At 38.2% G+C, this 21,103-nt stretch overlaps 1 protein-coding gene across 3 annotated transcripts in view; it reads right to left on the bottom strand.

Annotated features, from left to right (window-relative positions):
- Nucleotides 1-21,103, bottom strand: part of RASGRP3 (RAS guanyl releasing protein 3) — a 157,752-nt gene that overhangs the window by 35,721 nt on the left and 100,928 nt on the right. For all 3 annotated transcript variants that reach the window (XM_072634144.1, XM_072634145.1, XM_072634146.1), the window contains one exon: nt 19,274-19,549. In XM_072634144.1, coding sequence (XP_072490245.1) covers nt 19,274-19,549 — 276 coding nt within the window. The remainder of the gene's footprint in view (nt 1-19,273; nt 19,550-21,103) is intronic.

Here is a 21,103-nt window from a genome sequence, read left to right as displayed (position 1 = left end):
TGCAAAGTACTTTACAAATACTGTCTCATTGGATCCTCACAACAAACCTGGGAGGCAGCTGCTATTATCATCACTTAAGAGATATGGAATCTGAGTGGAACGAACGCAAGTTAAGTCACTCAGCCAGGGTCACACAACCAGTATGTGAGAAGTAGGATTGAAAATGGATTTTCCTGGCTTTGAGGACAGGTCTCTGTCTACTCTGTCGCACCATAGCAATAATTGTCATTATATAGTATGTTAAGGTTTGCAAAGCAATATATTTTATCTTCATTTTCACAATAATGCTTTCAGTTAAATAAGCAGAAATTATTATCCTTATTTTCCCAATAAGGAAACTGATTTATCCATGCTCACCTAACTAGAAAGTTTCAGAAGAATGCTAAGTGTCGGGTAAGTGGTTCCATTAGAAGGAGTTTAGAGTAAGGAATAATGAGCTGGTGCTGGAGCAGAGTCAAAAAGAGGTATCGTGACTTTTCCAGGTCATTTGATCATGGAGAGAAAGAAAGAAAGGGGGCCTTCCAAAAAGAAGAATGATCTAGTCTAGCAGTCTCAAACCTTTTGGTCTCAGAAATTCTTAAAAATGATTTAGGGTCCCAAAGATTTTTGTTTATGGGTATTATATTCATCAATATTTACTGTATTAGAAATTAAAACATCAATTTTAAAATTTTTAATGTTAGTCATTTTAAATAATCATAAATCCATTACATGTTGATATAAACATATTTTAAATGAAAAATAACCTTTTTGAAAGTCTCTTTAATGTCTAGCTTAATAGATGGTAGCTGGATTCTCATATCTGGTTCCCATATTATTCAGTTTATTGCAATATGTTATCTGGTTAAAGCGTATGAAGACAATTCAACCTCACATAGATATGTAGTTAGAAAGGGGAAAAATATTTTAATAGGCAAATAACAACTTTATATTGCAGTTTTAGATCAGTTTTGTTGTAGACTCCTTTAAAAAGTCTTGAGGGTCCCCAGGGATCCATGAACCATATGTTTAAAACTGTCCATCTAGATCAACAATTCTGAGGTATTGGAAAAAATTGTCCATTACCTTCAAAAATGGTTCCACACTTTTGTTAAATTCCAATAGGTCTATCATTCAAAATCAGCTAAAACAATTCCCAAAAGTAATTATTCTGTTCTTTTTCAAAAGTTCTACTTTAATCCCTCATCATAAAGGCGATAGTTAAGTCAAAGATCATGGGAAAAATGAACAAGCTGTGGTTGGTCCTACCAAGATGGAAAGACTCTGAGTATGGGCTTAGGAGTGAGTAAACGAATGGATGGATGAATGAATGAATGAATGAATGAATGAATGAATGAATGAATGAAAAAGTATTTATTAAGTGCTTCCAGCTTCAAGCCCAAAAAAAGAATCTACAGTCTTACAATCTAATGGTTAATTACTAAGTTAATGATTGATAAAATCATATCCATTTCTTATGTTGAATCATTTGATAATGCCAAGGATTTTAGTGATGAAAACTTTTCTGAATCTTCAATAGCTATGGCAGCTGAGACAGAGGCAACAGCATATACAGAGGCAGGTTACCAGGTCACATCTCCAGAAAAGATACTTCTCTAGATGGTGACTACCAGGGCCAGTGTCATGAGGTGCTTTTATGTTGCTCCTGAACTGTCTCCACCAATGTCTGAGGGAAAGTAGTGGTGGAGGTTTGCCCTCCCCTACACCTAGTACATGCCATGTCCTCTTTCTCCCTTGATATTTCATCTAAGCTAGCTTGCCTGATCTACCAGTGGCAGTTAATTGGTAGTTGATGTTGGTGGGGGAATGGTGGACCCCTTCCTTATAGGTATTGCTTTCTTGGACAATGGCCTCAGAGTGGGCTTTAAGCAGGGCTGGTGGAGGAAGAGTGGCTGCTGTTGTTTCAGCAGCTAATGGTAGTGGTATTGGCAACTACAGTAGAGGCCCTTTTCTGTAGAAATTGTTCCCCTGGATGATGGTTTTGATGGCCAGGCTAAAAGAGACAGTGGTCTAGAGGTCACTGCTGTTCTCAGAGTTCTTGAGCTGTCCCTTACCTTGGTACCAGTTGGTCATCAATCAGTGTAGCCAGATATGGTAGCCAGGATGCATTTTACAAAGGAATATGGGGGCAGGCGGGTGGTACAGTTCTGAGTTCAAATCTGGCCTCAGATACTTACTAGCTGCGTGACTCCAGGAAAGTCACTAAACCCTGTTTCCTTCAGTTTCCTCATCTATAAAATGAGTTGAAGAAGGAAATGGCAAACCACTCCAGTATCTTTGCCAAGAAGATCCTAGATGGGATCGCAAAGAGTCAGACATGACTGAAATGACTGAACAAAATGTGAGGAAGGCCTGCCTACTGAAATGCAACAGAAAGGAAGGCCTATGGGACTGGCTTAATTAATTAGAGCAACTCAATCAGAGATGCAGACCTCAGAAGAGGTGCAATTTCTGTGCTACTATACACTTGTACCTGAAAGCAATTTGAAGTTCTTCCTGAGGAAAAGAAGAAAGATGGGTGCCCTGAGGAAGAAGCAGTTACTTATCTTTCAAGGAATGACAAAATGGTTGGTTCCACAGATGCTCTCAAAGTGATTATCAGAAATTCTCCAGTTAAGATCAGAGAAAGAGTAAAGTAGTAGAGTTTGATGAATTCCTGCTCAGAGGTACTGAGGCATCTACGTATGGACTGACAGCAACAACAGAGAACTCTTTTTCTCCCCATGAAATCTATCGAAGACATAACAAAGCACCTGCCAAGATTTGTCACAAAAAAAAAAAAAGATAAGAAGTATGCATTTTTGGTAATGTATGTAATAATATTTCAAGAGGGAAGCTACAAAGTATTGGACAAGAAATATAAGACCAGAAGAGAACTAGTTGTTTTTTTTTAACCTCTGACCATAGAATCCTGGTCCCCTGGAGGGACTGCACCCTGAGGAATGAGTAGATGGCTAAGAAAGTGGCGTAAGATAATGAGATTTAGAGTTCTGGCCCAGATTCAAAAATAGAAATTACAGAGTCCTGGCAAAGGTTGGAGGGCACCTAACAGACTGGCATCTATCTTGGTCTTGGAAATCTGAAAGACATTTTGAAGCAGTAGTAATAGAGAGCCAACCTCAAAGCTGGAAAGACTTCAGTTGAAGACCGGACTCTGATAAATAATGACTGGATGACTGAACGATTTCCTTAACTTGACAATAGTCCAGGCAACTGTCTAAGACCATAAGTTAGAGAGAATGCGCTAACTCACTTGTGAGTCTCCCATACCAATGAAAGGACAAGTCCGATCTCTTTCTAGTCTCTGTCCCTATCCTTGTATAGCTAATTTAAAAGAGCTTAAACTAAAAAGAATAAGGGAGGGAGAAAATTGCCTATGTACAACTACTAAACTAGACACCTTTGAGAATAGCTTCCATTAAAAAAAAAAAGAAAAGAATAGTAGTATCCTTCAATGGTGGAGGATCTGAAAATAAGGTTACTGGAAACCATAAGAAAGAAGCCAAGATAAAATATCTATTTGCTCAGAGTTTAGGCAATAAGCTAGAGGAACTAGAAGTAATGGAATAGGGACACTTGACCTCTCAAGAATCACTGAGACATGGATGGTGGGACAAAACCCATGACTAGACTAATTCTGGATGAATAAAACTGAAAAAAAAAAAGTTGGATCAGTAACTGGGCCATGCCACATTGCAAATGATGATTACATACATACATACATACATATATGTGTACATACATATATATTCATGTGGAGAAGCATGGTAGAGAACATTTGGGTGATGATAAATGGAGGAGAAAATGGAAGTCAACTTGTCATTGTAGCACATGTTACAGGCCACTAGGACAGAAATCGTGTGCTTTTAAAAATTTTTATCAGTGACTTGAGTAAAGGTATAGATGGCATAGTTATCAGATTTGCAGGTAATGCCCAAAAAGGAAAAAGGATTATAATATAATAGGTGACAGAGACAAGATACATAGAAGTCTTGGCAGACTATAATACTCAGATAATTCTAATAGGATGAAATTTAATAAAGGTAAATACAATGCCTCATATTTGGGTTCAAAAATCTACATGTATATTAGAGGAGAAATTATTAGCTAACAGTTTTTCTGAAAAAGATCTATAGGCTTTAGTGGACTGCAAGCTTAATCATGAGGATAACACTTGGGCTGTCAACCTGTCTTCCATCACCCTTGCCACATGATCACATCTTCTCTTCCTCTTGCATTTCCCTGAAGGTATATAGAAATTGCAAAGAGGCAAATGCAGGCTTGATATCAGGGGAAAAAAGACCTGTTAACTGTGATATCTGGCTTTCAGATCTGTTCATCTGAGCATCTTTCTCTCTCCTCCTCAACATATATGCTCCTTACTAGTCAGGCAAATCTCTCCACCACTTACCACATATGGTACTCTCATGCTCATGCTTTTACAATCCATTGTAAACAAAAATTATCAAACTGTTAATGAAGTGAGATTGACTACAAAGGTGTGTTTTTGCCTTGCCTAGAAGTTCTAACCAAGATGATATAAATAATGAAACAGTCTGTGCAGGATTGACACACCCAACTTTGTTGACATGCAACAACCCTAAAAATAAATCAGACAAACAGTAGAATTCACAATATGTTCAACCAATGCAAAGCTCCTCAAAAAACCAACTAGCAGACCACAGCATACCCTTGCCTCACACTATTCCCTCCATTTAGAAAGCCCTCCCTCCTCACCTCCAAATCCCACCTCAATACTAACCACACTCCTTCATAAAGCTTCTCTAGTCAAAACTGAATTTTTTCATCTCTGAACTCCCATTGCACATATAGCCAGTACCATATAGTGTAACTTCTAATCAATCATTAATTTTCATATGTATCAGTTTAGACTTCCAGTTAGACTGTAAGTTTTGGGAGGGCAAGAAGTCAGCTATGATTCAAATTTCTTCATATCCTCCATAGTGGATGACTTTCGTAGAGTAGGCAAAAAATGCATTTGTTAATTAACTAAAGAGTTTTTAAAAATTAAAACCTACTCAGGTGATTATTTGGATGTATGTCTATTCAAATTTCTAATTATTTGCTTGCATCTTTAGATTTTCACCTAGATGTTTAGCCTGAAGAAGCATCATAGCTCTGCTACATATGACCTTGGACAAGTCACTTTTTCCTCTATGGTCCTATGGTTACTCCTCAGTTAAATAGTGGGTAAGGTAAATAAAACAATCTCTCAAGTCCTATCCTGTTCTCAAATACCACAATCCTATTTGGAGGAAGTCAGAGAGAACCTAACCTTATCATAACTCTAAAGAACTTCAGTGAATTGAGCCATTATCTCTTTGTACCAAGCCTCTTGTTTTCTTTGCAGTGTTGAGGCTGCCCTTTCTCATCCATCATTTCGCTTCATCCCTTAAAGTTCTATTGGCTATTATGCTCAAGTCCAAATAAATGACTGGTTTTACTTTCCTAATATTATATTTGCCAACAGATGCTGCTGCATGCTGTTTGGATTTTAAGGCTAACTTATTTGATTCCTGTAAGTTTTTTTATATTGTTTTATTTAGATTTAGGAAAAGGTGTTCAGTAACCACATGTCCCCACATTTGAGCATATTAACACTGACCAGGCTCTAATACATATACATATATACATGTGTGTGAGTGAATTTGTGTATGTATATAATATGCATTGTCTTGCCTAGGCACAGTTGTGGGGGGAGGGAAAGACAACTGTGTAGTCAGGCTTACTCTATGTAAACCAATTTTTGAATTTTTCCCCACCAGACTGTAAAAAATTCAGGTACTTTCCAGTAATTTGCATATACTCAGAATGGTAAAAGTAACTGCAAGGTCTAAAAATATCAAGAAAAAAACTGAAAGAATATTTCTTATACTATGAAATTGAAACATTTTAAAAAACAACAACTCTGGGCTATGATGAAAATGTGATTCTGGCTAAAGACATCTTCATCTGGTCTTTCTTTGCAAGAGAAAAACAGTTGAGAAGTTCACAGTGCAGTTCTCTATGTAGTCCGCATTTGGAAACAGGATAAGTAAATTACACGTACAGATATGTACGTTTAACTATTCTTCTCCCTCTTTCCCAAAACACTTTAATATATAAAGCTGTGAAATCTGAAGTCTTAGTTGCAGAGAAGTGTGATTTTAAGAGAAAACAAAGGGCAGAAACTTCAAACTACAGGTTGGCACATTTGACTTGGATTCCTGACAAAAATTCAAGAGAGTATTGTCAAATAGATTCTAATGAATATTTAAAAATGAAGCAGTAATCACTAAGAATTAGAAAAGCTGATCATGAACAGGACATGTCAAACTAATCTAATTTCTTTTTGGGGGGATGTTGGGGTGAGAAGAAGGATGACTAGACTAGTAGTTCAAATGTGGTATGCCCATATTTCAGCACAGCATTTGACAAAGTCTTTAATACTATTCTTTTGGACAAAATGGAAAGATGTAGGGTAGATAATATTGTCAGATGGATTTAGAATACATTAAATTAGTGAATCCAGAATGGAATGGGTCAATGTTAGCTAGAATGTAGATCTCTAGTGAACAGTCACAGGGATCTGACTTTGACTCTACTTTTTAAACCTTTTGCTATTTGTGTGGATGAAGACATAGAAGGAAATTTATCAGATCTGAAGATGAAACAAAGGTGAGAGATATAGCTAACATGGTAGATGACAATGGAGATCCAAAAAGATCTTGACAAGCTAGACATAAGTGCCAAATCTAGTAAGATTAAATTACTCAATAAGGATAAGTAGGGTGCCCCACACTTGCTTTCAAAATAAATTGGTTGAACAAGAGGGGGGTGGCAAGTATGTAGAAGATAATTTGTCTGAAAGATTTGGGAGACAATAGTGGAATGTAAGCCCAGTATACGTAGACAGCATGATGTAGCATCCACAAAAGCTAATGCAGTTTTAGTACGCAGTAAAAGATGCAGAGAGTTCAGGATAAGGGGAAACCATAAGACCACCATATTCTGCTCTGGTCAAGCAACATCAGGGATTTTGCATTTAGTGTCAGGTACCACATTTTAAAAAGGATATTGACAAACTGGAGCACATCCAGAGGAGGGTAACCAAGATTGTGGACATTTGAGACTATGTCATATGAAAATCAGTTGACAGAATTTGGGATATTTAGCCAGAAAAATAGAAAACTTAAAGGATAAATACAAGCTGTCTTTAAGTATTTGAAGGGCTGTAACATGGAAGAAAAAGTAAATTTGTTCAATTTAGCCAAGAAATTAGAACTATAATTAGTGGATAGAAGTTACATAGAAAAATGCATAGTTGATAAGAAGAGGGATTTCCTATTAATTAGAGCTGTGCAAAAGTAGGATGTACACGGAATTAGTACAATGAAATCCATGGATTTCCTTTGATGGAAGGTTTTCACGTCTCTTCTAAATGATGCTTTGTTGGGAATACTGTAGACAGGGTTCATGTTTAGGCGTGAATTGGGCTAGGTGACTTCTTTGGGGCTTTCTGACTCAGTTTCTGTGACCACAAGGATAAACTTTCTACAACCTTTTGTTTAAGGTTCTTAAACTGGCTTGAATAATCAGGGGTCAAGAAACATGCTTGCCCAAAATTTTTTTTTTTTTTTAGAAAAAAATGAAGGATAAAGGGGATTCCCCCTCTCATTGGTTTCTTTTTTTTTGTTTTGTTTTGCTTTTAGGACTTGTATCCCTTCTCGCTTTCTAATTCAATTAAGCAAGCTTTTGTTGAGTACTATGCTGGGCACTAGGGGACAGAAGAAAAGATGACAAAGCAACCTCTGCCCTTAAGGAATACAGTCTACTGGGAGGAAACAACTTGACTACAGATCAGTCTGTATAAAATCTATACAGTGCATTGTGTGTGTATACACATATATTTGTGTAAATAGGCATGTATCATACATGTGTGCGCATGTGTAAATATTCATACATAGTGATTCACACACCCACTCTCAATTAATAGAAGTAACAGGATTCTATATCTCCAGATACTTTTCTCAGGTGAAAATACCTCTTTGATTTATTTACAGAAGGGGAAGGGAAAGAAAGGAACAAGAGCTTTATGAAATGTCTACTAAGTGCCAGGCTCTATGCTAAGCACTTTTACAAATATTGTCTCATTGTATCCTTATAACCACCCTGTGAGGTATGTGGCATTATTAACCCTATTTTACAGTTGAGGAAACTGAGGTAGACAGAGGTTAAATGACTTGCCTAGGATCACACAGCTGAGGCCAGATTTGTGTACAAATCTTCCTGACTTTAGGCCCAGCACTCTATTTATTGTACCACTTCACTACCTAAAATCTGCCTTACAGAATCAATCAAATGTACAAAGCAGAGATGAACAATTACTAGGCCCTGCTTTTAAATTAGTCAATCAATCAAAAGTATAAATCAGATACAAAAAGTGGCGTGATTCCAGACATTGGATGAAATTAAATGTCAAAATATTCTGAGACTGGTTGAAACTGTGAGACATGCTTTTAGCCATTTTATAACAGAGAAGAATATATGAGCAGGATACTTTCAGCTATTGCTTTGAAAGATAAATTTTGAGATCACATTAAGGAGCCAGACCCTTTTGCCTGTAACCAAAGGACAAGATGCAGGGGGGCTCAGAGAGGGAGTTTCATATTTTTCCCCCAAACAACCATGTTATCAGGTAGAATGGACAAACCTCAAATGCACTGGGGCAAAAGGTAGAAAATGACAAACTGGACTTAGTGAGGAAAGGTAGCTTTAGGGAGCATGGCCTCTTAGGGTGGAGAGAAAAGTACCAGCAGGACTCTACAAGGGGTCAGAAGAAAGTAGCACATATCATTCAGGAACTTTATGACAACTCCATGAAAAAAGAAAAGGACATCCCTCCATGAAAAGAGAAAAGGTGCCAAAGTTTGAGCTCATTTTTCCTTGACTCTGTATGTTTTTATGGAAGAGTTTTCCAAAATTTTTTTTAGAGGGGAATGTTTCAGACCAACTAAAAGCTAATTAGGTTTAGCTAGCTAATTGATGTCAACTGGTAATGAACACACTGGATGGGGGCTTGTGAACAATCATAGTACTAGGATTCTCCTAGCCTCTAGAACCTTGAAGGAAGAAGTAGTTAACTACTCCCTGGGGCCCTGGCCTGATTCAAAGCAAATTCAGATAAAAGAGAGTAGTAACAACTGGGGAGAAAAAAAGGTAGGCATCCTATGGGGAGATGGTATCTCATTCAACTGGGCCCCGAAGAAAATTAGGAATTCTTTGAAGCACATGTGAGAATAGATGGCCTCCCAGGCATTTGAGGCAGATCGCCAAGACGAGGAAGTAGAAAGCACAGTATATTATGTAGGGAACTACAAATAGCTCACTTTGGCTAGAACATAGAATATATAACAATGACTAATGTGAGATCACTCTGGAAAGAGACTAGGAATAAATTATGAAGGGCTTTAAATGATAGGGGAAAGACAGCTAGGTGACACAGTGGACAGAGCACTGACTCTGGGGTCAGAAGGACCTGAGTCTAAATTCAGCTTCAGACACTTACTTAGCTGTGTCACCCTGGTCAAGTCACTTAATCCTAATTGCCTCTAGAAAATATGCATGCTTTAGAAATATCAGTTTTGCAGCTATGTGAAGAATTGATTCAAGAAGGGAGATATTGAAGGCAGGGAAATTAGTTAGAAGAATATTATAGGTAGTCCATTGTGCAATGGTGAGGGTGTGAACTAGGATGGTGCTGTGTGAATGAAAGGGAGGTGACAAATGTGACAGAAGCTATGGGGGTAAAATCAACAGGATTAGGCAAGTTATTGAACAAGGAGAGGGTGGTGAGAGAGAAGTATCAGGAATGACTCCGAAGTTCCAAACCCGAAGTGTCTGGTGGTGCCCTCAACAGAAATAGGGCAATTATGGAAAAGGGTTCATTGGGCAGGAAGTAGGAAGGAGTTTGGAATAATGAATTCTTCAGACAGAATTTGAGATATGTTTTTGACCTCTAAGTGAACTTATTTAACAGGCAATTGGTGACATAGGATTATAATCTGGGAGATAGATGAGACCCACATATGTACATTTGGGATTTATCTTCAGAGATGAAATTGAATCCATGGAAGCTAATGAAATACCAAAGAAGGAGTATTTGAGAAAGAAGCAAAGAGGGTCTAGGAGAAAAAAAATCCTAGGGTATATCCACATCAATTATGATCCAGAAAAATAGAGGAATGTTTGGCTATTCGCTCTGACATTGAGTTGCTTTTCAACATACTCATAGAGGATAGAAAATCCTCTAGAAAATAATATAAAATTATTTTTATGTTAAAAAATATAGAAAATCTATGTGTAACATGTATACCATTTTTATAGGGCCAGGCGGGCTATATCTCCTCTCAGGGTTCTAGAAAAAATAAATTTGGTTTTGTATTTCATTAAATATTAACTTGAGGCATATTGCAGTATCTGTGAGATCCTGAAGTTCTTTGGCACTAAGTTTAATAGCAAGAAGACTGAGGAGGAAAAAGTATTTGGACGGGTAGAAAGAGAACCAAGAGAGTGACATGTCCTAAAATCTAGGTAGGACAGTTTAGAAAAGGAGTGGTTGCTCGTGTCAAAACCTAGGAGGATAAGTACTAAGTAAAAGTAGGTAGGCATAGAGAATGCCATGGAGAGAAGATCAAAGAGGCAAGGGCTCAGGAGGAAAGCAGGAGGATGGGATCAAGGGCACAGGTAGAGGGACTGGCTTTGGAAAGAAAAGTCACTTCTACCTCCCCTAATTATACAAGTGATAGGAGCAGGAAAAAAAAATGAGATCTTCTGATGACGAGTCCAATAAACTTCTTAGCCACCAATTCACACTTCCTCTTCAGAATGGCTAAATTTGTGTTGTTATTTTTACGTTTTTAGCTGGTTGATGTCACTTGAGCCTGAAGTTTTAAAGCCTTTGAGTCTGGTCTCTTCATTCCTAACACAGCAAGACTTTCTATATAGTTTTTAGAAACACCAATGCTAAGTTTTGTATAAAAATATATGGTTGACTCATATATTTAGACTGTGTCTAGAGCCTGATACATGTAGTAGGTGTTTAATAAATCCTCACTGAGTCAGATTAATAACATTGTACCAAAAATAACTATGTAATTGAGAGTTATTTTTTGTAAAGTGAATATATATGTCATCGAGAAGAAGGGTCTGGAGCATGCAAGGAGTGCCTCAGATGGCAGCTCTCCACATGGAGGACAATAGGGAACCACTTCTGAGAGAATCATCATTATATGTAAGTGAAGTAGCTGGGGATCATGAATAGATATCCTGTAACTCATTCTGGTTGGCTAACTTTGGGACTGGGAAGAAACTTTTTGAAGGACTACACAGTAAGAACTTTCAGTGTCCTTGAAAAGTCAGAAATGAGCTTTGGGCAGCTCTTGGCTTTTTCTGTGTCTGGGGAAGTTCTGTGACTTTTGCTTAGAGTACCAGTGAGATAACATAAGGCATAGGGAGTAGAATGATCAAGCCACAGGAATCAGAATCAAAATCTGGGCCAGCCCAGCACTGATTCCTCAAGGGGCCAGGGGTGATCAAGTGTGACCTTCTGGACCTAAGCCAGTGAAAACTGAACCAAATAATCACCCATCTAGCAGTGATTCCACTTTGGGGACATGAGTTTGGTGAGGCCAATCCTAAATAGGAACAGAGCTAAACTATAAGTCTAATCCCCATCCCTCCCACATCAAGGTGGTGGTGGTGGGGACACTATTGTGCCCCTGAGGTTTGGAGGGAAGTATGCTTTGTTATTGCTGCATCTTTGAAGTCAATTACTCTTTGTAAAAACTACTTAATGTTGTCATTAACCCACTAACAACCCCCTAACAAAGAGTGGGGGAACATAGTGGGGCTCAAACCTATGGCAGTAGGAGAAAGATGGAACTCCAGCCCCTTAGGACACCCTAGAACCCTGAGGGGAGATACAGCCTGCTTGGCCCTATAAAAATGGTATACATGTTACACATAGATACATGGTAGAGGTGAGATAAGAGTTCAAGCTTCTTAACTCTCAATTTAGAGCTTTATACCTACACCATCCTATATTCCCAGTGCGGGTTTATATGAAAATTGGTAGTCTTAACATGTTGACCACTAACTCATGTCCTATATCTCTCTTCCACTTCTCAATAAAAATCTTGAAAAAGTATTTTCTCTTAACTCTCTTTCTAACTGTCCACGTTGGTTCTCAACCTGGTCACTCATCTGAAAGTATACTAGTACCAATTGTCTCTTTTTTTTTAAGGGTATTTGATCATTTTATTTCTCCAACAAACTCTCAGCCTTCTGTTTCACAGGTTGCAGTTTTGCTTTGTTTTATTTTGTTTTGAATTTATGGAATGAAACGAGCATTTCATAACAGTACAATAAACAGATGATTGTATATGAAACTGCAGATCTACTATGGACAACTTGCTAACCCTTTAAAAATACAAACAAAATTATACAACAATATTATTGTGTAAATTTCTTTTTTCTTCACTCACCCTCACCTAGAGATGGTTACCATTAGACACAAATAGATATATGTGTATATGTATGTATATATAATATATGCACCTACATATATGTATGGGTGTGTATATATATATATATATATGTAAAATTATTCTATACATTCTGTTCATCAGTTCTTTCTCTGGATGCAGATGTTATTTTTCTTCATAGGTCCTTTATAGTTAATTTGGGAATTTATAGCAGTCAAAATAACTTACTCACTCAAAGTCTTTCTTAAAACAATATTGCTGTTACTGTATACAATGATCTCCTGGTTCTGCTCATTTGGCTCTTCATTACTTTGTGCAAGTCCTTTAATGAGCAATCTAAGGGCCTGTTCTCAGTTCTCATCCTTTTTGCCCTATCGGCAGCATTGAACCCTATTGTTGACTCTCTCTCTTCCTGAATACCTTTTCCTCTCTGGGTTTTTGTGACAAAGCTCTCTCTCTTGTTATTCTTGCTGCCTGCCTGATTGGTCCTTCTCAGTCTATTTTTCTGGCTCATTGCTTATATTATACCCCCTAATTGAGCATACCACAAGGATCCATCCTGGATCTTCTCTCCATATAAATACTCTCACATTAGATGACTAAAAACAACTTCCAAGGGTTCAATTATTATTCCTATACAGATGACTCAAATCTATACATCCATCCTTCATGTATCTCTTGAGGTCTAGCCTCATATTTTGAACTGCCCATTAGGCGTTTTGAACTAGATGTTTCATAGATCAAATTCAAAATATTCAAAAACTATTCATTTCATTTCTCCCCAAGCCCACCCTTCTTCTGAACTTATTACTGTTTAGGGATAATAGTTTTCAAGTTAGAAGGAGTCATGGAGCCATCTAGTCTACCTTTCTTAATTATACAAAAGAGAAAGCTGAGACCTACAGAGATCAAATAAATTGCCTAAATTTACACATATAGAAAGCAGTGTATGAGTTATATGAATGGGAATAAGAGGGTAGGTAATCTAAATGGAGGCATGGGTACCATGATATGTGTTTGGAGATTAACGAGTAGATCAATGGAATTAAAGAAAGCACTGGCCCGGAGCCAAAGGACATAGGTTCAAATCCTGCCTCTGTCACTAATTACCCATGGGACCTACTCACTTAACCTGCCTTGGTCTCAGTTTTCTTATCTGTCAAATTAGGGATTTGGACAAGACAAGCAAACCGAAAGTTCACCTTTCTGAGTCTTAGTTTTCTTGTCTGTAAAAGGAAGGTGCTAGTCTAGATGCCATCTTAGGTCTCATCTAGACCTGAATGGGTGATACGGTTATTGTCTCATTCCTTTCTCTAGGTCATATAGCTGGTTTAGCTTCAGAGGCAGAATTAGTATGTGGTTCTCAACTCCTTTCCCAGTGATACTCTTTCTAGTATGGCATTTTATACGCACGTGTAACATTTCCATATTCTGTTACTTTAGAAGATTTTCATGGTTAATACAGGGGACAGTACTTATAAACATGTAAGGACTTTTGGCAGATTTCAAAATTTTCACTTTCTTTTCTGGGCAACAAAAGACACTATTCAACTTTTTGTGGGTTTTCATACATTTGTTGGTCCATATATCATCTCACGTTTCCAAATGCTTAAATTCAACTAAAAGATTGACTAGTCCTAATTTTTTTTTGTCATCCGCTTACTCTGTCCTAGATCTTACAGAGATAATAAAATTAATAAATTCAACTTTCCTTACCACTCAGACACTTATTTGTTACAGGTTTGTTGGTCACATTTGTATTCCAAAAAGAATTTCTTAATAGGGTACGATCTTCATCTAGATGAGGAACCCATCAGAATAAGCCATGACATGAAGTTACGGTCTTGATTTCTCCAACAGCCTCACTGAATGCTTCGAAAACCAAAGCATTACTTTGTGGTTGGTGGGCAGACATCACATGTGCATGTGGGTTTGGGCCAGATTCAAGTTTCTTGCTCTGGGCAATTATTCATAGAAACAAATTTACATGTGCAAATGATTTACTGATGCAGGTGTATGCAATTTGTTAGATTATTTTTTCCTCTCCAACCAAGAGTGTCTCTGTGTGTAAAATATGATGCATGATTTCAACCCCTGAGAAATACAAGATTCCACTGGTTGGTTGTTTCTGTGAAATGCTAAGGACCTCACTGGCATATGGGGCTATTCTCAGGGGAATCTCATCCTCTAGTCAGCAAATATATAGTCTGGAAATCATTTGAGTGAATGTCTTGAAATCATAAATTTTAAAATTTGAATCCAGCAGCCTGAGGAAATTTACTTACATCACCTTGGCAGAGAAGATAAGGAGACCACTGTTACAGTTTCCTATGTAAAATCATTGGAAAATATAATAATGCTCTTATGGGAGGGAGGGTGATTGAAGAACTGTGATTTCACTGGGGTTGGGAAATACCACCCAAAAAAACACAAACACTCCCTCTACAATGCAGACCTCTTTTTTCCTGATTTTCTGCTACTTAAAGTCTTTAGAGTTGTGTGTGGAGAGAATGAGTGACTTACCGTTGGTCAAATAGTTTGTATGGGTATTGAATCAAATTTTTTTGACTATGAGTCTCAATCCTCTAACTACTACAATAAACTATCCATCATCATCCTCACCATTGTCATCATCATCACCACCATCACCACCTTCATCAATAAGAATAAGGATACCAGCAATGATTTCTGGACAAAACCTTTGCAATCACCTAGTCCAGCCCCCTAGTTTTTACTGATAAGGCATCTGAGGCTGATCAGATAGTTTATAGGTAAGCAGAGCTGGAGCTAGAATCCAAGTCATTTTGACTTGACAACAAACTATGCCACAAAAACATGTTGGAAATAGAAAGCCACCTCTCAGAGCTGAGATTGTATAAATCCAATTAGGGGTTTCTTCCCTCACCCAGCTTATGCAAGGGTAGGGGAATTTAGCTGCCTTTTCCCCCACCCCCTTCCCCAAGCAGAAGTGACCTTCAGAATCTGCAACACAGGACTCTAAGGAGACGGAAGCAACAAACTGGAGGCTGTACAAATAAGCATCAAGTTATGAATGGACAGGCTGCATGGGGTAGCAGGCAGCATTCTTGGAATCAGGAAGACCTAGGTTTAAATTTATCTGTCACTTTGCCCCAGGCAACTTGAAGACTATAAATTACAAACAACTTGCTGATGTGCATTGCTAGAGGAAGCAATCACAGGCCTACGTCTCCCCCTCTTCCTCAAATTAAAAAAAAAAAATGAAAAAAGATGAATAAGCAACTCGCTTTTGTTGGATTGAATTGCGGTTCTCTTGGAGCCGATGGTGTGATTTTCCTATCACTTTTGGGAAAGGCAGGAACAGAGAGAATGTCAATGATGACAGTAACAATAACCACAGTAATTGGCATCTATATAGCACTTTAAAGTTGTCCAGTCATTTATATTGAATTTTTATAAAAATAATATTTGATTTGCACACAGTACTTAGTGGATAGATACTTGATGACTGATTATCAGTAGAGTAGCTACTACAAGTATTATCTTCATTTCATAGATGAGGAAACCAGGGTTCAGTGAAATTATGTGATTTGTTCCTCTTCCCATGGTGAGTGTCAGAAGCAAGATTTGAACACAGATCTTCCTGCCTCCAATTTCATCGCTTTGTCTGCCATGCCATGCTACCTCTCTGAGAACTTCTAATCCTGATATCTTTGCTTAGCAATTGATTCCGGGCAAGAGCTGTCCTTCCTAGCCTGTAAATCCTTGAGATACAAAAATCCAGTGCTTTTCTGGAGACCCTTCCCCTACTCCATCTCTAAGAAATGTTTAGGACTCCTAAAACACCTGGAATCTGCCTAAGTGTGCAGAGCAATAGAGGTGACTCCATCCCCAATGACACTACATCCAATCAATTCAATTAAACAAAGATTAAATTTCTATGAAGTTATTGCCCCACAGTGTGCTTGGATGTGCAAAGAGGAATTCCAATCAGTCCCTGCCCTCAATGACCTTATTAAGATTTAGTTGTGAAAGTGAGCCAGAAAAAGGCAGAACTAACATGGGCAGGGCAGAACTTTCCTTTGTCAGTGGCACTGACATCTCATGGTTGGAGTGGGGGGGGGGGGGCGGGCGGGGTTGGGCTACTTCTTTCACGCAGAACCCTGATATCCCTGGCAGACCCAACCAGCCTTCTATCTCGCCTGGACCTTGAACTGCTTGTCCCTCCCGGAATCCCAGATGACATGTGATATTATCCTATCATCTGGTAGATAAATATATGGTTTGGAAACACTTTGAACAAATGTCTCAGGACCACCCATTTTACAATTTGAACCCAATTGCCTGAGGAAATTTATTTACACTATTCTAGCAAAGAAGATTAAACTGTTTTAATTTCCCACTGGGGTTCTTAGTTGCTATGACTTTCTTCAGCATCCCCTCTGCCATAACTGTGGATCATTCCCAATGAACCGGTTCACATGGTTAGTTCATATGACCCCGAAGTCATACAGAACACCTAGGACTGGGTGAGAATTCAGGTCAATATGAGGGAGAGACAGAAGTCAGCAAGGATGGAACAGTGCAGTGGCCACACGCACCCAGAATAAAGTCAGCTCTAGACCTCTCCAGTTCCAGTCTTTCTCTGCCTTCTACTCCCAGCTACATAGTGCAATGGATAAAGCACTGGAGTCAGGAAGACCAGAGTTTAAATTCATTTTCAGACACTGAGTGTGTGATCCTGGGGAAGCTGCTCACCCTCTGTCTGTTTCAGTCATCTCATCTATAAAATGGGGGGAAAAAGAGCACCTGACTCCCAGTGTTGTTATGAGGATTGATTTGTAAAGTGCTCTACAAAATTTGAAATGCAATATAAATGTTAGCTCTGATGATTATTATAAAACCTTCTGTTATTAACAAACTCTACATCATGCTGGGGTGCAAGGTGGCACAGTGAATAGAATGACAGCCCTAGAGTCAAGAAAACATCTTCTTGAATTCAAATCTAACACTCACTCAGACACTTACCAGCTGTGTGACTTTGGGCAAGTCACTTCAACCTGTATGTTTCACCTCCTCATCTGTAAAATGAGCTGGGGAAGGACATGGCAATCCACTGCACTATCTTTGCCAAGAAACCCCAAACAAGGCCATGAAGAGTTGAACATGACTGAAATATGACTCAACAACAACAAATTCATGCTAGACATCTTCTCACATTCCCTCCATCTTTTGTTATTCACTGAAACCCTGCTTTCTTCCTCAACACCCTCTCTAAAGAAGTCCAATAATCAGAGATGTCCAGTTTAGTCTTCCGGGATTCTATCATAAATCTTGCAAGGTGGCCCTACTGGAGCCAGGAGAGTGTATAGTAATAGCACATCATGTGATTAGGATGGCCATTAGCTCCAATCCACAGGTGGTAGGGACATCTTCCATTGTTGAATCACCACAGTCTCTGGGAATACCATCATCACCAGGGTGAGGGGCAAGAGTGGCAATGGCCATGGTAGTGACAGGAGCCAGAGAAGCATTCTCCCTCTCTACTCAGAAGCTGGGGTCTCTATCCTCTTGGGTTACCTGATAACCATTAGTGGAATAGATGCTATTTTTGTATACTATCACTGAGGACAAAAATAGTAGGCTGGGGGGAAAGGGAAGTACTCTTTCCTCTGATAGTGAGAATGCCCTTCCCAATGGTATGGGAAGGAGACCTCTGATACCAACCTGGTGAGGAGCTGAGGCAGTTGTGGAGGTGGTACAAGAAGTGGCCTCATCCCACTTCCACAAGAACAAAACAGAAGCTCAAGTCTGGCAGGTGCTACCCAGAGGCCTCACAGGATTTTGACTAGTACTATCTCTTATGTTCCATGAGTCTGAAGTAAAGAGATCTATGCAGACACTGAGTTGAAGTCTAGATCCAACTCCCAGAGGAGCCATGGTACCCAATGGATCATAAGATCATAGACCTAGTGCTAGAAGTTTTCCCAACTCTGAATCCAGCTGTTTGTAGAGTATGCTAGAGGCCTCCAAAGTAGGGCCTATACATTTCCATTGGAACATGACAGGACCCCAGTCAGAGGGTGGGAAGACAGGTCATATCACACACTTTCTATAATTGCCAATTTCCATGACTGTTTCAATACAATTACACTATACTATTTACCCATTATGGCATAACATAACCCTACTCCCACTTGCAGCTGTCCATCAATATCCCCCTCTCCCCCAAAATGTGAAAGCTCCAAACCTTTCCTCTTCTGTGCTAAGGTCCCTCAGAGTAGACCATGACCCTGGCACCTGTACCAACAGTGAGTGTGCCATTGGTAACCCATCCCCCTCATTTTACCCACACCAGAGCCCCATAAATACACCAAGTATTATTTTAAATATAATTCATCTTTCTCCTATCTTCTTTTATTTCTACTGTGTATATGATAATATACATAATTAGTATAATCATACCTATATAATAATTTCTACATAAATGAATAAATATTTGCATATTAAGTATGTGTATATACATATATACATAAACATATAATAATTGGAGTGCAGGCTCAGAATTTGTTTATAGAGATGAATGTTTAAAAAACAAGTTTAGTGACCATTGCACTTCTACTCAACATTTATTTATCTGAATTAAATCCAACAGCAAAACCAGTTCTTGTCACAGAGCCTCATGGGCTTATTAGACTGAGAGGAAAGAAGGAAGAGCTAATATAGGCATAAATGTTCTTGATACTCACTGTTAAGAGGTTGATTAAATCCATGTTAGGTTCCAAGTGGTGTGAGGAGCTCTGGAGGGAGACTAGTTCACTCAAGGTCACTGAGAGCTGGTGCATCTTCACAATATTGACTTTATGATCTTCAGTCCAGTCTGGAAAAATGACATGAACGGCGATCAAGTCTTTCAAGTGAACTCCCAGGATGGGGATTTTGAAGCCTTCACAGTCAGCAAAAGCTTTGCGGTAACGGCAATAATTGCCACTGGAGGAGACGAGTTCAGTCATTTCATTCCAGTCCTGAAAACAGATACAGAATTAATGTCTCCAAGTTGCGTCTCTCTCTTCCTATATTCTTGCTGGTCGTGTCTCTGGAGATGTGATGGTATATTTTGCTAAGGAGTTCTAAAATCCTCCACAGAGGCAGTCAAGGTTCAGTCAGAGAGGCTGCTGGGTTGAACTAGAAAAAAGTGACTGAGAAAATGGGTAATAAAACAATTATTTGGGACAATGACCTCCAGGAGACTGGAATTGGATATGAAATGTGGGAGCAGAAGACTGGCTTCTATGACTCCTAGCATTCAACTTATCTGTAGAAGCATAACTTAAATTAATGAAATGACATGTCTGGAAAATCTTTTCAATCAGTCAGTCATAAAGCATTTATTCTAAGTATTTACTATTTGCCAAACACTATGCTAAGTACTCAGAATAAAAATACAAAGAATGAAATGATCTTTATTTACAATCACTTTCTCAATGAGGGAAAAATTTGTCCTTATGAATCTCAGGATAAATGTAACATAAAGGCCTGGTTTAGGGATTATCTTGTAATTTCTCATGTATATAATTCTTACTTTCCTCAACCTAGTTGTAAGTTTGTTGAGGATGGGGACTTTTATTCTTTTTGGGTCTCTCATAACCCCTAACCCAGCTTGTTCAGTAGGGAGGTGAGAATGCATTTTAGAATTGAGACACTAATACACTGTTGGTGGAGTTGTAAACTAGTTCAACCATTCTGGAGAATAATTTGAAACTATGTCCATCGGGCTACAATAGTGTACATGCCCCTTGACCCATCAATACCTCTACTACGTCAGTAACCCAATGAGATCAAAGGAAAGGGAAAGGGACCTATTTGTTTTGTGTGTATCTGTGTATGTGTGTGCATAAACTATTATACTATATATAGTCATATATACAGTATTATGTTACAATAATTTATATGTAATTTATATTTATATTACATTTATTTATTTATGGCAGCTCTCTTTGTGGTGGCAAGGAATTGGATATCAAGGGGATGTCCATCAGTCTGGGAATGTCTGAACAAGTTGTGGTATAAGATTGTGATGGATTACTATTGTGCTATAAGAAATGATGAGCAGGATCATTTTAGGAAAATCTAGAAAGACTTATATGAATTCGTATAAAGTGAAGTGAGCAGAACCTGGATTACAAGAATGATTAAGCGTGAAAATGTAGCTTCTCTGATCAATGTAAGGATCCAAGATAACTCATAAGGAGCCATGATGAAAAATGCTGCTCACCTTCAGAGAGAGAACTGATGAGCTCTGAATGCAGATCAAAACATACTTTTTTTAATTTTATTTTTATTATTTTATTTTGTTTGTGTTTTCTTTTGCAATATGGATAATATGGAAATGTTTTGACATGACCTTATATGTATAATCAAAATAAATTTGCTTGTTTTCTCAAAGACCGGGAAGGGATAGGAAAGTGAGAATTTGGACTGTTAGCAATTCTTTTATATGTATTAAGGAAATATTTAATGAAATAAAAAATAATTTTTATACAAGAATGTATTTTAGGTAAGTAGAAGAAAGTAGAAGT

This window comes from Notamacropus eugenii, chromosome 1 (genome assembly GCF_028372415.1).
Source record: "Notamacropus eugenii isolate mMacEug1 chromosome 1, mMacEug1.pri_v2, whole genome shotgun sequence".
Lineage (NCBI taxonomy): Eukaryota > Metazoa > Chordata > Mammalia > Diprotodontia > Macropodidae > Notamacropus > Notamacropus eugenii.
The sequence above is the reverse complement of the archived record's forward strand: the minus strand, read 5'-3'. Positions and strand labels throughout refer to the sequence as shown.